The sequence below is a fragment of the Babylonia areolata genome, chromosome 10 (assembly GCF_041734735.1).
Source record: "Babylonia areolata isolate BAREFJ2019XMU chromosome 10, ASM4173473v1, whole genome shotgun sequence".
NCBI classification, from domain to species: Eukaryota; Metazoa; Mollusca; class Gastropoda; order Neogastropoda; family Buccinidae; genus Babylonia; species Babylonia areolata.
The window spans coordinates 12,625,920-12,637,180 of NC_134885.1; the positions used below are offsets into that span (position 1 = coordinate 12,625,920).

Below are 11,261 nucleotides of genomic sequence, written 5' to 3' on the forward strand. Positions count from 1 at the left end.
TGATTTACACATCATTCAGGCATTTCTTTTTTTCTTAAATTAAGTGCTTTACAGATACACATCACCATTTTCAAGATTGTTTCAGTATTTTCACTAGCTAACATAGAAGAAAGTCTGGACAGTGATAGGCTTCTGAAGTATTCGAGTAGTATTAATTCATGTCTCAGTTCCGAATATTTCGGACATGCAAAAAGAAAGTGTATTTCATGTTTGTTGCAGGACATTGAGGTGCTGTGTGAGCGGTGCCGGGACAAGGCGGTGTCGGTCAGAAAGCAGGCCCTGACCTCACTGACCGAGGTCCTCCTGCAGTGCCAGGCTGACCCTGTCGTGCAGAGGTGAGAACACGACACAGCAGGGCTCCCCTAGGGCTCCTGAGAACAGGGCACAACAGAGCTCCTCAGAGCACATTTGGTTCCTCAGGGCACTACTGGGCTCCTCGGAGCACATTTGGTTCCTCAGGGCACTACTGGGCTCCTCGGAGCACATTTGGTTCCTCAGGGCACTACTGGGCTCCTCGGAGCACATTTGGTTCCTCAGGGCACTACTGGGCTCCTCGGAGCACATTTGGTTCCTCAGGGCACTACTGGGCTCCTCGGAGCACATTTGGTTCCTCAGGGCACTACTGGGCTCCTCGGAGCACATTTGGTTCCTCAGGGCATAACTGGGCTCCTCGGAGCACATTTGGTTCCTCAGGGCATAACTGGGCTCCTCGGAGCACATTTGGTTCCTCAGGGCATAACTGGGCTCCTCGGAGCACATTTGGTTCCTCAGGGCATAACTGGGCTCCTCGGAGCACATTTGGTTCCTCAGGGCATAACAGAGCTCCTCGGAGCACATTTGGTTCCTCAGGGCATAACAGAGCTCCTCGGAGCACATTTGGTTCCTCAGGGCATAACAGAGCTCCTCGGAGCACATTTGGTTCCTCAGGGCATAACAGAGCTCCTCGGAGCACATTTGGTTCCTCAGGGCACAACAGAGCTCCTCAGAGCACATTTGGTTCCTCAGGGTACAACAGGGCTTCTTAGGGCACAACAGGCCTTCCTAGAACAGGGCACAACGGGGCTGAACAGGGCACAACTGGGCTCCTCAGGGCACAACGGGGTTCTGAGAACATGGCACAACGGGGCTCCTCAGGGCACAGCTTGGTTCTTCAGGGCACAGTTTGGTTCCTCAGGGCACAACAGGGCTCTGAAAATGTGGCACAACTGGGCTCCTCCAGGGCACAACATGGCTCCTTAGGGGCTTCTTACAACAGGGCACAACTGGGCTGAACAGGACACAACCAGGCTCCTCTCACTGCGGGCTTGAATACAGAAACATATATTTACCATCCCGGAATAGCTCTTTATTTGTTATGGAAACATGAAACGGTGTTTGTGTTCCCATATGTAAAATATTCATTAAGGTGTACATAATTATGAACGTGTGTGTGTGTGTGCTTATGTATACGTATGTGTGTGTGTGTGCTTATGTGAACATGTGTGTGTGCTTATGTGTATATATGTGTGTGTGTGTGCTTATGTGTACATATGTGTGTGTGTGCTTATGTGTACATTGTGTGTGTGTGTGTGTGTGCTTATGTGTACATATATGTGTGTGCGTACATTGTGTGTGTGTGTGCTTATGCGTACATATGTGTGTGTGTGCTTATGTGTACATTGTGTGTGTGTGTGTGTGTGTGCTTATGTGTACATATGTGTGTGTGTGCTTATGTGTACATATGTGTGTGTGTGTGCTTATGTGTACATATGTGTGTGTGTGTGCTTATGTGTACATATGTGTGTGTGTGTGTGTGTTTATGTGTACGTATGTGTGTGTGCTTATGTGTACGTATGTGTGTGTGCTTATGTGTACATATGTGTGTGTGTGTGTGCTTATGTGTACATATGTGTGTGTGTGCTTATGTGTACGTATGTGTGTGTGTGTGCTTATGTGTACGTATGTGTGTGTGCTTATGTGTACATATGTGTGTGTGTGTGTGTGTGCTTATGTGTACGTATGTGTGTATGTGTGCTTATGTGTACATATGTGTGTGTGTGCTTATGTGTACATATGTGTGTATGTGTGCATATGTGTGCTTATGTGTACATATGTGTGTGTGTGTGCTTATGTATACGTATGTGTGTGTGTGTGTGTGCAGTGCATGGTTGAAGGGAGTGTTGGTGATGGTGTGGGACCAGGAGACGTCGGTGCAGGAGAAGTGTCTGGAGACTGTGGAGACCATCCTGCTGTCCAACATTGTGCCCTACCACAGGTACTGCACTGCCTCCATGTCCCTTGCTGCTGCACCCTGCTTGTTCACACTCTTCCCTCTCCCAGCTTGTCTTCGTGTTCATGTTTCTTAGCGCATGTAAAAGAACCTACGGCAACAAAAGAGTTATCCCCGGCAAGATTTTGTTGTGACAAGAGTGTTTTCCCCGGCAAGATTTTGTAGTAAAATCTGCTCTAATCTCTATGTGTCTTGCACATGACTGAAGCTTGACTGAATGACGGGAAACGAATGATGAGCGCCTAAAGGCAGCCGTCAGCCACCTCTGCCCAGTCAGGCAGCCTGTTTAGCAAATGGCTGTGTGTGACTCTGTTACTCTGTGGTAATCGTAGTCTCTGCACACACATAGACTGTGAATGATGTAATGATAATAAAAATGACTGCACATACAGGATCTCTAGGATCACAGAGCACTTGAACACCTGTGTGACAAAAGTCAGGAAACGGAAGATAACGGACATGGGACAAATCTCTGGTCATAAGAATCATCACAGCATATAGCAACACCAGCGATTAGATAAGCTTTAGGAATGAATAAGGGCATCCATGCTTGAACATATTTGAATTACTTTGCATTGTGTAATGAGTTTTTGGCATTTATGCAAAAGCCATTGTTTCATGTACGTACAATTGTTTAGCATGCAATCAACATAGAGTGCGGCTAAACATTGATCTCTGACGGAGTAAAAGTGACTGATGTAGCTCGTCTTCACAAAGGGTGCTAAAAGTTTGTGACCATGAAATAACCATAAATCTGAAAAAGTTTTTCTTTCCCTTACATGTGTCAAACAGTTATTTATTGATTTATCTAAGATTATCATTTACCAATTCATTTATTTTTTTTATTAGTCGTTTTTGTTTGTTTGGTTTTTTTTGGTGCAAAATGTCCATTTTTACATTATTGTCAGAGATTAGTACGATTTTTTTGGAGAGTTTCTCCAAAGTGGGGTTGGTTGTTTTTTTTTTGTTTCAAGTGGTTTTTTGGTTTTGGTTGTTGTTTTTTTTTTTTTTTTTTTTTTACTGTTTGATGTCAGTGTGAGGAAGATAACATGCTGACTTTCAGATCCAAGAGTGCAGACCATGCGTTGGCCTGGCAGCTGTTGACGCTCATCAGCAAACCAGAAAACTCTGACTTGAGGTGGGTCGGTCTGTTTTATTTGTGGAGGTTTCCTGCAGTTCTTTCATTGTCTGAGTTCCTTTTATTCATTCATTCATTCATTCATTCATCCTTTGAATCGTTCATTGTCTGAGTTCCTTTTATTCATTCATTCATTCATTCATCCTTGGAATCGTTATCTCCTTTATCCATTCATTCAGTTTTGTGTTTGCTCATTCGCTTGGTTATTTATTTGTTTGAGTGTTTTGTTTGTTCGTTCGTTCATTCACTCGCAGGTTCATTCTTTCATTTGACTTCTGTGATTACTTTGCTTGCTGGCTATGTCTTTCTTTCTGTCTTTTGATTTTGGTAATTCTCAGAATATGAGCTTTACGGTCTCAGGGTGAGCATTAATCAACAGTGGTTTTATTTGCCTGAATTAGAGATGAGAAAGAATAACAAGTTGCCAGTAGCATGAAATTCATATTCTCAGTGTCACCGAATGATAGTAGTTTTGTTGGGCTCTATCATCAGTGGAGCAGTGGCCAAGTGGTATTGCGCCTGACTAGTGAGCGAGTGTCCACAGGTTCGATTCCCATATGCGGACTGGGATTTTTACTACCCCCCTTCACTACACCTTGAGTGGTGGTCTACATGCTAGTCTTTGGGATGAGACAATAGATTGAGGTCCCCTGTTCAGTATGCACTAATCACACATAAAAGAACCCACGTCAGTGAAGGGTTTGTCCCTGGCAAAATTATGTAGAAAAATCCATTTTGGTAGTAAAACAAATACACTTGCAAACAGGAAAAAAAAGTGGATGGCGTTGCACTGTAGCGATGTGCTCTTCCCAGGAAAAACAGCCTGAATTTCATACAGGGAAATCTGTTGTGACAAAAAGGATTACAATACAATACAGTACAAGAAATTGATAAGTCTGTGGGAAGCTAAAAAACAATAATTTGTTATTATCTTAAGATGTGGGAAGGCGTTACTTCAAGAAAATGGAAAGATAGAGACCTAAAGTTTTCATTATGTCTAAAAACCATAATGATGCTGAACAATTTAGCATCAATGTGGATGGGTTTCACTTCAAGAAGATGGAAAAATGTGGACCCAAAGTCTTCGTGGGTGGCCAAAAACCATAATTATGCTCACACACTTAACTCTTGGATTTGTGGCCTTTCGGTAACGCATCCACCTTGGAAGGGAATGAACCTGAGTGTACAGGATGGAAATTCACTTTTGCCAGAATTTTCTCCTCCTCCACAAGACCTTGAGTGGTGGTCTGGACAGCAGTCATTTGGATGAGATGACAAACTAAGCTCCAGTGTGTTGCATGCACTTAGTGCACGTAAATAACCCAACACAATAAGACAGTTGTCCCTGACAAAATTATGTAGTAAAATCCTCTCATGTGCATGAATGTGTGTTTTGGGGTAACTGAAGCCGAGTTGAATAACACAGGAAACGAATGATGAGCGTCTAATGGCAGCTGTCAGTCGGCTCTACCCAAGTAGGCAGCCTGTTGTGGGAATGACCCTGTGTTTGTAAAACGCTTAGAGCTTGTTCTCTAACCGAGGATATGTGCTGTATAAATATATCAGTCATGTCAATCAATCACACTTGTGATGTGGGCAGACGTCACTTCAAGAAGACGTGTCGCTTGTGGGAGAGACAGAAAAAACTGAAGGGTTCTCTCATCACATCCGTCTTGAGCCACGTCAATACTGAGAATAACCAGGTAAGGTCGTGGTGCCACAACTGAATCCTGCGTGTGTGTGCATGTGTGTGTGTGTGTTTGAATGTTATTGATGATACAGACACTATATAAGTTCATTTTGAAGAGAGCACTACATAAATATTCTTCCTACACACACTCCAAAATTGAGTATGTTTGCCTGCATAGCAGGGTAAAATCAGTCACATGTTTAATAACCTACTCATACACACATGAATATGGAAGTTGAAGTCAGAAAACGCAGAATGAGAAGAAATATTCTAACCAATATTTTCTGTTTGAACTGAGGAAGTTTTAATTTGAGAATCACAAATGTCTGATTGAAACTGTTTGGAAATATGGGATTGAAATGCTTGAACGCCTGTGTAAAGAATGCAGTATTGGTTTCATTATAATGAGTATTATAACTGAACATCCAAAACACAGACCAGTATGTATGTGTGCTTAAATATAGATATATTTTTTTGCAAAAAAAAAATTAATGCGCATTTATGTTAACTCACTTGGGACAGATAGTTTTCCCCCTTGCTTTTCCCAACAGATGACTCATTTGTTAGGGTTAGGAAAAAAATCACAAAAAATCCAAAACGTAAAGTAACTAAATGAAACTCACTGTACTTGACCCATTGACCCCTCTCCTCTGGTTATGTGTACTGTACACCCATCCCTCTCCCTCTGCACTGCCCTCAGAAGCTGAGTCACTGTCAGTACCTTCTTGCTGGTAGCTTTCTTCACTGCAAATACTTTATTCAATGTCTTCATCATCCTTGTTGATGTCAGAACCTTCAGTTTGAAGCATTTCCACCAGTTAAGCAGCAGTAAAAGCTGCTGTCACGATCTATTTTGCTCCAAAAATTTCCACTTGTAACGCCAGCGATGCCATTTTCAATACGTATGCAGATTAGCTTGTCATGTGGGGTGCTGAAGTCAGTCACTTGCCAGCGAGTGTGTTGTTACGGAATCTCAAGATGAAACTTTCCATTCAACCCTTGACACGTTCGCAGTGCCCCATGTAGCTGCAGTTGTTATGCTACCTAATGAGGAAAACATGGAAAATATTGTCAAAACCGCTATCGCGTTCTGTCGTCTGGAACCGCTCCTTACGTCAGGAACACTATAGCGTTCCATCGTCCGGAGAGAGTTAATGAGTCGAAAATTTGGGCTTGAATGTGAATTTTCTAATTCTCAGTTGTGATGTCGCCAGTTTGATTAAGCTTTAGTATATAACCTTCATGCTTCGAAAGAGATGAAATGATTGGATTCAAGTGTATGTGTGTTTGAGTGTATGTGGAGTGTTGGCCTAGAGGTAACGTGTCCGCTTTGGAAGCGAGAGAATCTGAGTGCACTGGTTGGAATCCCATAGTTGCCAGTATTTTCTCCCCCTCCACTTGACCTCGAGTGGTGGTCTGGTCGGTAGTCATTCGGATGAGACAATAAACCGAGGTCCCGTGTGCAACATGCACTTAACGCATGTAAAAGAACCCACAGCAACAAAAGGGTTGTGTTTGGCAAAATTCTGTAGAAAAATCCACTTTGATAGGAAAACAAATAAGATTGCAGGCAGAAAAAAATATATAAAAAATGGGTGGCGCTCTCCCTGGGGAGAGCAGCCTGAATTTCACACAAAGAAATCTGTTGTGACAAAAAAGAGTAATACAATACAATACAATACGATACAATACATGTGTGTGTGTGTGTGCAGGCAGCGTGGTGTGTGTTGGCAGACGTGGCCACCACCAAGGTGCATGTGGACCTGAAGCCGGTGGTGCAGTACTGGGATGACCACAGCCACACCATCACAGGTCAGACTGCACCTCTCACTGGTGCTACTGCACTACATGAAGAACACGGGCTGGGTCTTTTTTGTGGAGCTAACAGGGACTGAGCCTTTTGTGGAGCTAACAGGGACTGAGCCTTTTGTGGGACTGAGTCTTTTTATTGAGCTAACATGGACTGAGCCTTTTGTGGAGCTAACAGGGACTGAGCCTTTTGTGGGACTGAGTCTTTTTATTGAGCTAACATGGACTGAGCCTTTTGTGGAGCTAACAGGGACTGAGCCTTTTGTGGGACTGAGTCTTTTTATTGAGCTAACATGGACTGAGCCTTTTGTGGAGCTAACAGGGACTGAGCCTTTTGTGGAGCTAACAGGGGCTGAGCCTTATGTTGAACTAACAGGGGCTGAGCCTTGTGTTGAACTAACAGGGGCTGAGTCTTGTTTTGAACTGACAGAGGCAGAGCCTTATGTTGAACTGACAGGGGCTGACAGGAGCTGAGCCTTATGTTGAACTGATAGAGGTTGAACCCTTTGTTGAACTAACAGGGGCTGAGCCTTGTGTTGAACTGACAGAGGCTGAACTCTTTGTTGAACTAACAGAGGATGAACTTTGTGTTGAACTAGGCTGAACCCTTTGTTGAACTAACAGGGGCTGAGCCTTGTGTTGAACTAACAGGGGCTGAGCCTTATGTTGAACTAACAGGGGCTGAGCCTTATGTTGAACTAACAGGGGCTGAGCCTTGTGTTGAACTAACAGGGGCTGAGCCTTATGTTGAACTAACAGGGGCTGAATGTTGAATTAGGCTGAACCCTTTGTTGAACTAACAGGGGCTGGACCTTATGTTGAACTAACAGGGGCTGAATGTTGAACTAGGCTGAACCCTTTGTTGAACTAACAGGGGCTGAGCTTTATGTTGAACTGACAGAGGCTGAACTCTTTGTTGAACTGACAGAGGCTGAACCCTTTGTAGTACTAAGAAGGGTTGAGCTCTTTGTGGAACAAACAGGGACTTTTGTGGAACTGGTAGCTGAGTCTCTTGTTGTACTGATTTTGTTTATACATTCAGACTGATACAGTTAATGCATTTAGGACTGATAGATAGGATGAGTGTCAGAGGAAGGGAGCATATCCATTGTGAGAAAGCAGTGCTGTTAAAATGCCATTCTTTTATTTTCTTTTTTGCACACAGGGATATTTCGATCTGACAGTTGTATCATCATAGCATGCTCCGCACTATACAGAAAGAAAGGTTGTGAGTTAGGAATGGTTGTGGTATCGTTTTACTCACTCCTTCAGAAATAGATTTTGCATTGAAACCTCATTTTCCCATGATGTTGAGCAGTACTGTGTACAAAGTGTGTTGCACGAGGTGATTCAGCTGATGCTGACTTGATTGACACTGCTTCAGCTTCCACGGAGGGAGAGATGTGGGAGAACGTTTTGCGAATCATCAGCTTCAACGCCCAGTCGGTGTCACAGGTCCAGCGATCAAAGTTTACTGGTGAGGAACTGGGACGACTGGTTCAGTGATTGTGATTCATCGCACACCTGGATGGCAGTTTGACTTGATGTTGATTTGATTTTGAAGCATGTGTAGACAGTTTCAAATTTCTTGTTTTGAATATATGTCATACTTAACCCTTTCAGTGCCAAGCCAGTTTTATGATGCTCATTGTCAACTATTTGCCAAAGGGATGTTTTGGTCATGGAAGGTAATGATTAAAAAAAAAAAAAAGATAATGTATGTATCTTCAAGCATACAAACTACGAAAAGAAGGTATATATAACTTCTACTTGTCTGAAAGGAAAATGAACACAATATGCAATTAAGACAATTTCACATTAATGAAATGATTTTACCATTGGAAAGTTTCTGTAATGACGTGATGGAAATTTTTGTCCTGGGGCACTTGAGGGTTAAGATGTACATATGTCAGCCTCAGGACAGGACTTTATATAAGATTTTCTTTTTCTGTTTATCTTAACTCACTCCAGACGATGGAATGTGTGAGCATTCCTACATAAAATGTATTCGGTTTCGGATGATGGAATGGAATAGCATTTTCATAAAATAAAAATCCATCATGCGCTGTACACGTGGTTTTGTGATTAGCCAAGCAGAGTGTGCTGTTCTGTGTCACTCCACAACCGAATGGTATGATTGGCCAGCCTGTCATGTGTGGCCCGTCTCGCACACATGCTGACAAAGTCACCAACTGGTTGTCTGCTCATGTTCCAGCCTGTTAGCAAAGCAGATTCTTCTCAAAATGTTGTGGAGCGAACAAGGCAGCGACCCCAACGTTTTAGTGTTGCCAAAGTACTTGAAATGCTACAAACTGAAGGGTCGGACATTGAAGAGGTGGATGATGATGAAGAAGAAAGTGAATAAAGTGCAGAAAGCGAGCATGAGTATGGTGATTCGGAGTGAAAAATTGGCAGTATTTTCTACATAATGGCAAAACTGTAAAAATAAGATGAGAAATTTGATTTTTTTTATAATATGTAATAGCCCAACATGTAATAAACCAGTTCTGAAAGTTTCATTTTCTTACTCTGTATTTTGTATTCTTTGTAATTTTTTTCAAATCCTTACAAATGGGCCGTCTGTGGGGAAAAGCAAGGAAGAAAACTTGTTGTCCCGAGTGAGTTAAGTGTAGTGTATTGTGACATGTTCTTGAATATGAAAAACATGTATGATGATGTAAGATGTCGAAAGTTGTTTTTTGTTTTTGTTGTTTTTTTACACAGCTGCAGTGTAAATTATTCATTTTGTGCTTTGCAGATGAGTTCAAGAGTTACTTGTTGCGATTTGACTTGAAACCTGTTTTGGTCTCATCTTTCACAACTGCCATTCATCAGGTAAAAGAAATATTGTGATGTTTTATCTGGCTGTAGGGTTTAGTGGGGGTTTTTTTTGTTTGTTTTGTGTTTCTTTTTATTCATCTAACAGCTTATTTGTTGATTTATCTGCTTTTGCTGAAACAAGGTGAGCAAATATTGGATGAATAGTAATAGTAATTTTCGTCTTGGATTTGTATGTGCTTTCATGTGAATTTCTTTATTCAGAATTTCTTGTATATGAAGTATGTATGGGGAAACAAGTACAGGGAAATATGAAAGGCTGATTTGTTGTTTGGTTGCATTATTAGCATAGCATTGCATTTCAGCTTAAACTTAGGCCGCAAGGCCTTTTGCTGATCTTTTGATCAGAGCTAAGTTACCTAACTGTGGAGCTAATTCTAAACGGTCTTTTGACCGTATCTAAGCTTCAGCCGAGTCTGTAACTGAGTGGTGGGTGGAAGCGGGCACGACTTCGGTGGTTTGGAGCGGATGGCGAAGGTCTCTGCAAAACATGTGGTCTTTGAAGACATCCTCTATCATATTTTTGAAGCTGTTGAGCGTTTTTTGCGTTTACCACATTGTCATCCAAGTTGTTCCAGGTGTCCACTGCTCTGATTGTGACCAAGTTTTGTTGGAGACTCATGCTGCAGAACCGTTTCTTGAGTTTGTAACTGTGACCCTGATCAAGTGATTTGACTCAGTGAGCTCTGTACCCGAGCATCGCTCTGGCGTCAAAATTCATCTCATAGAAACGGTTTTCATGTTCCTGCATGTGCATGAGCTGCAAGGAAAGGGAACTAACTGCTACAGTATTTCCTTATATGTCCACGCATAAGTTGGAGGTAGAACAGTTTATTTTCTGTGGTTTTCTTTCTGCGTCGGTCTGGCATTGAAGCCTGCTAAGGCCGTAGATTCCTCAGGGTTGAATGGATTGAGGAAAAAAAGTAAAATAAAATAAATGTAGGTGTTACCCTTTTTGTAATTACTAAAAAAAACAACAACACACCAACCAAAAACAAGAAAAGACTGACACGATGATATGGTTTGTGTGTTGTAGCTGAGTCGTGTGGAGTCTGATGACATTGACACGATGACATGGTTTGTGTGTTGTAGCTGAGTCGTGTGGAGTCTGATGACATTGACACGATGACATGGTTTGTGTGTTGTAGCTGAGTTTTATGGAGTCTAAGGACAATGACACGGTTTGTGTGTTGTAGCTGAGTCGTGTGGAGTCTGATGACATTGACACGATGACATGGTTTGTGTGTTGTAGCTGAGTCGTGTGGAGTCTGATGACATTGACACGATGACATGGTTTGTGTGTTGTAGCTGAGTTTTATGGAGTCTAAGGACAATGACACGGTTTGTGTGTTGTAGCTGAGTCGTGTGGAGTCTGATGACATTGACACGATGACATGGTTTGTGTGTTGTAGCTGAGTCGTGTGGAGTCTGAGGACAATGACACGATGACATGGTTTGTGTGTTGTAGCTGAGTCGTGTGGAGTCTGAGGACAATGACACGATGACATGGTTTGTGT

The 11,261-nt window shown here is 42.4% G+C and overlaps 1 protein-coding gene across 1 annotated transcript in view; it reads left to right on the plus strand.

Moving 5' to 3' along the window:
• The window catches only part of LOC143286792 (condensin-2 complex subunit D3-L-like), an 87,196-nt gene that overhangs the window by 30,874 nt on the left and 45,061 nt on the right, over positions 1-11,261 (plus strand). The window contains exons 19-25 of the mRNA XM_076594577.1: positions 220-335; positions 2,141-2,254; positions 3,333-3,407; positions 5,008-5,110; positions 6,810-6,909; positions 8,291-8,383; positions 9,665-9,741. Of these exons, the coding sequence (XP_076450692.1) occupies positions 220-335; positions 2,141-2,254; positions 3,333-3,407; positions 5,008-5,110; positions 6,810-6,909; positions 8,291-8,383; positions 9,665-9,741 (678 nt within the window). The remainder of the gene's footprint in view (positions 1-219; positions 336-2,140; positions 2,255-3,332; positions 3,408-5,007; positions 5,111-6,809; positions 6,910-8,290; positions 8,384-9,664; positions 9,742-11,261) is intronic.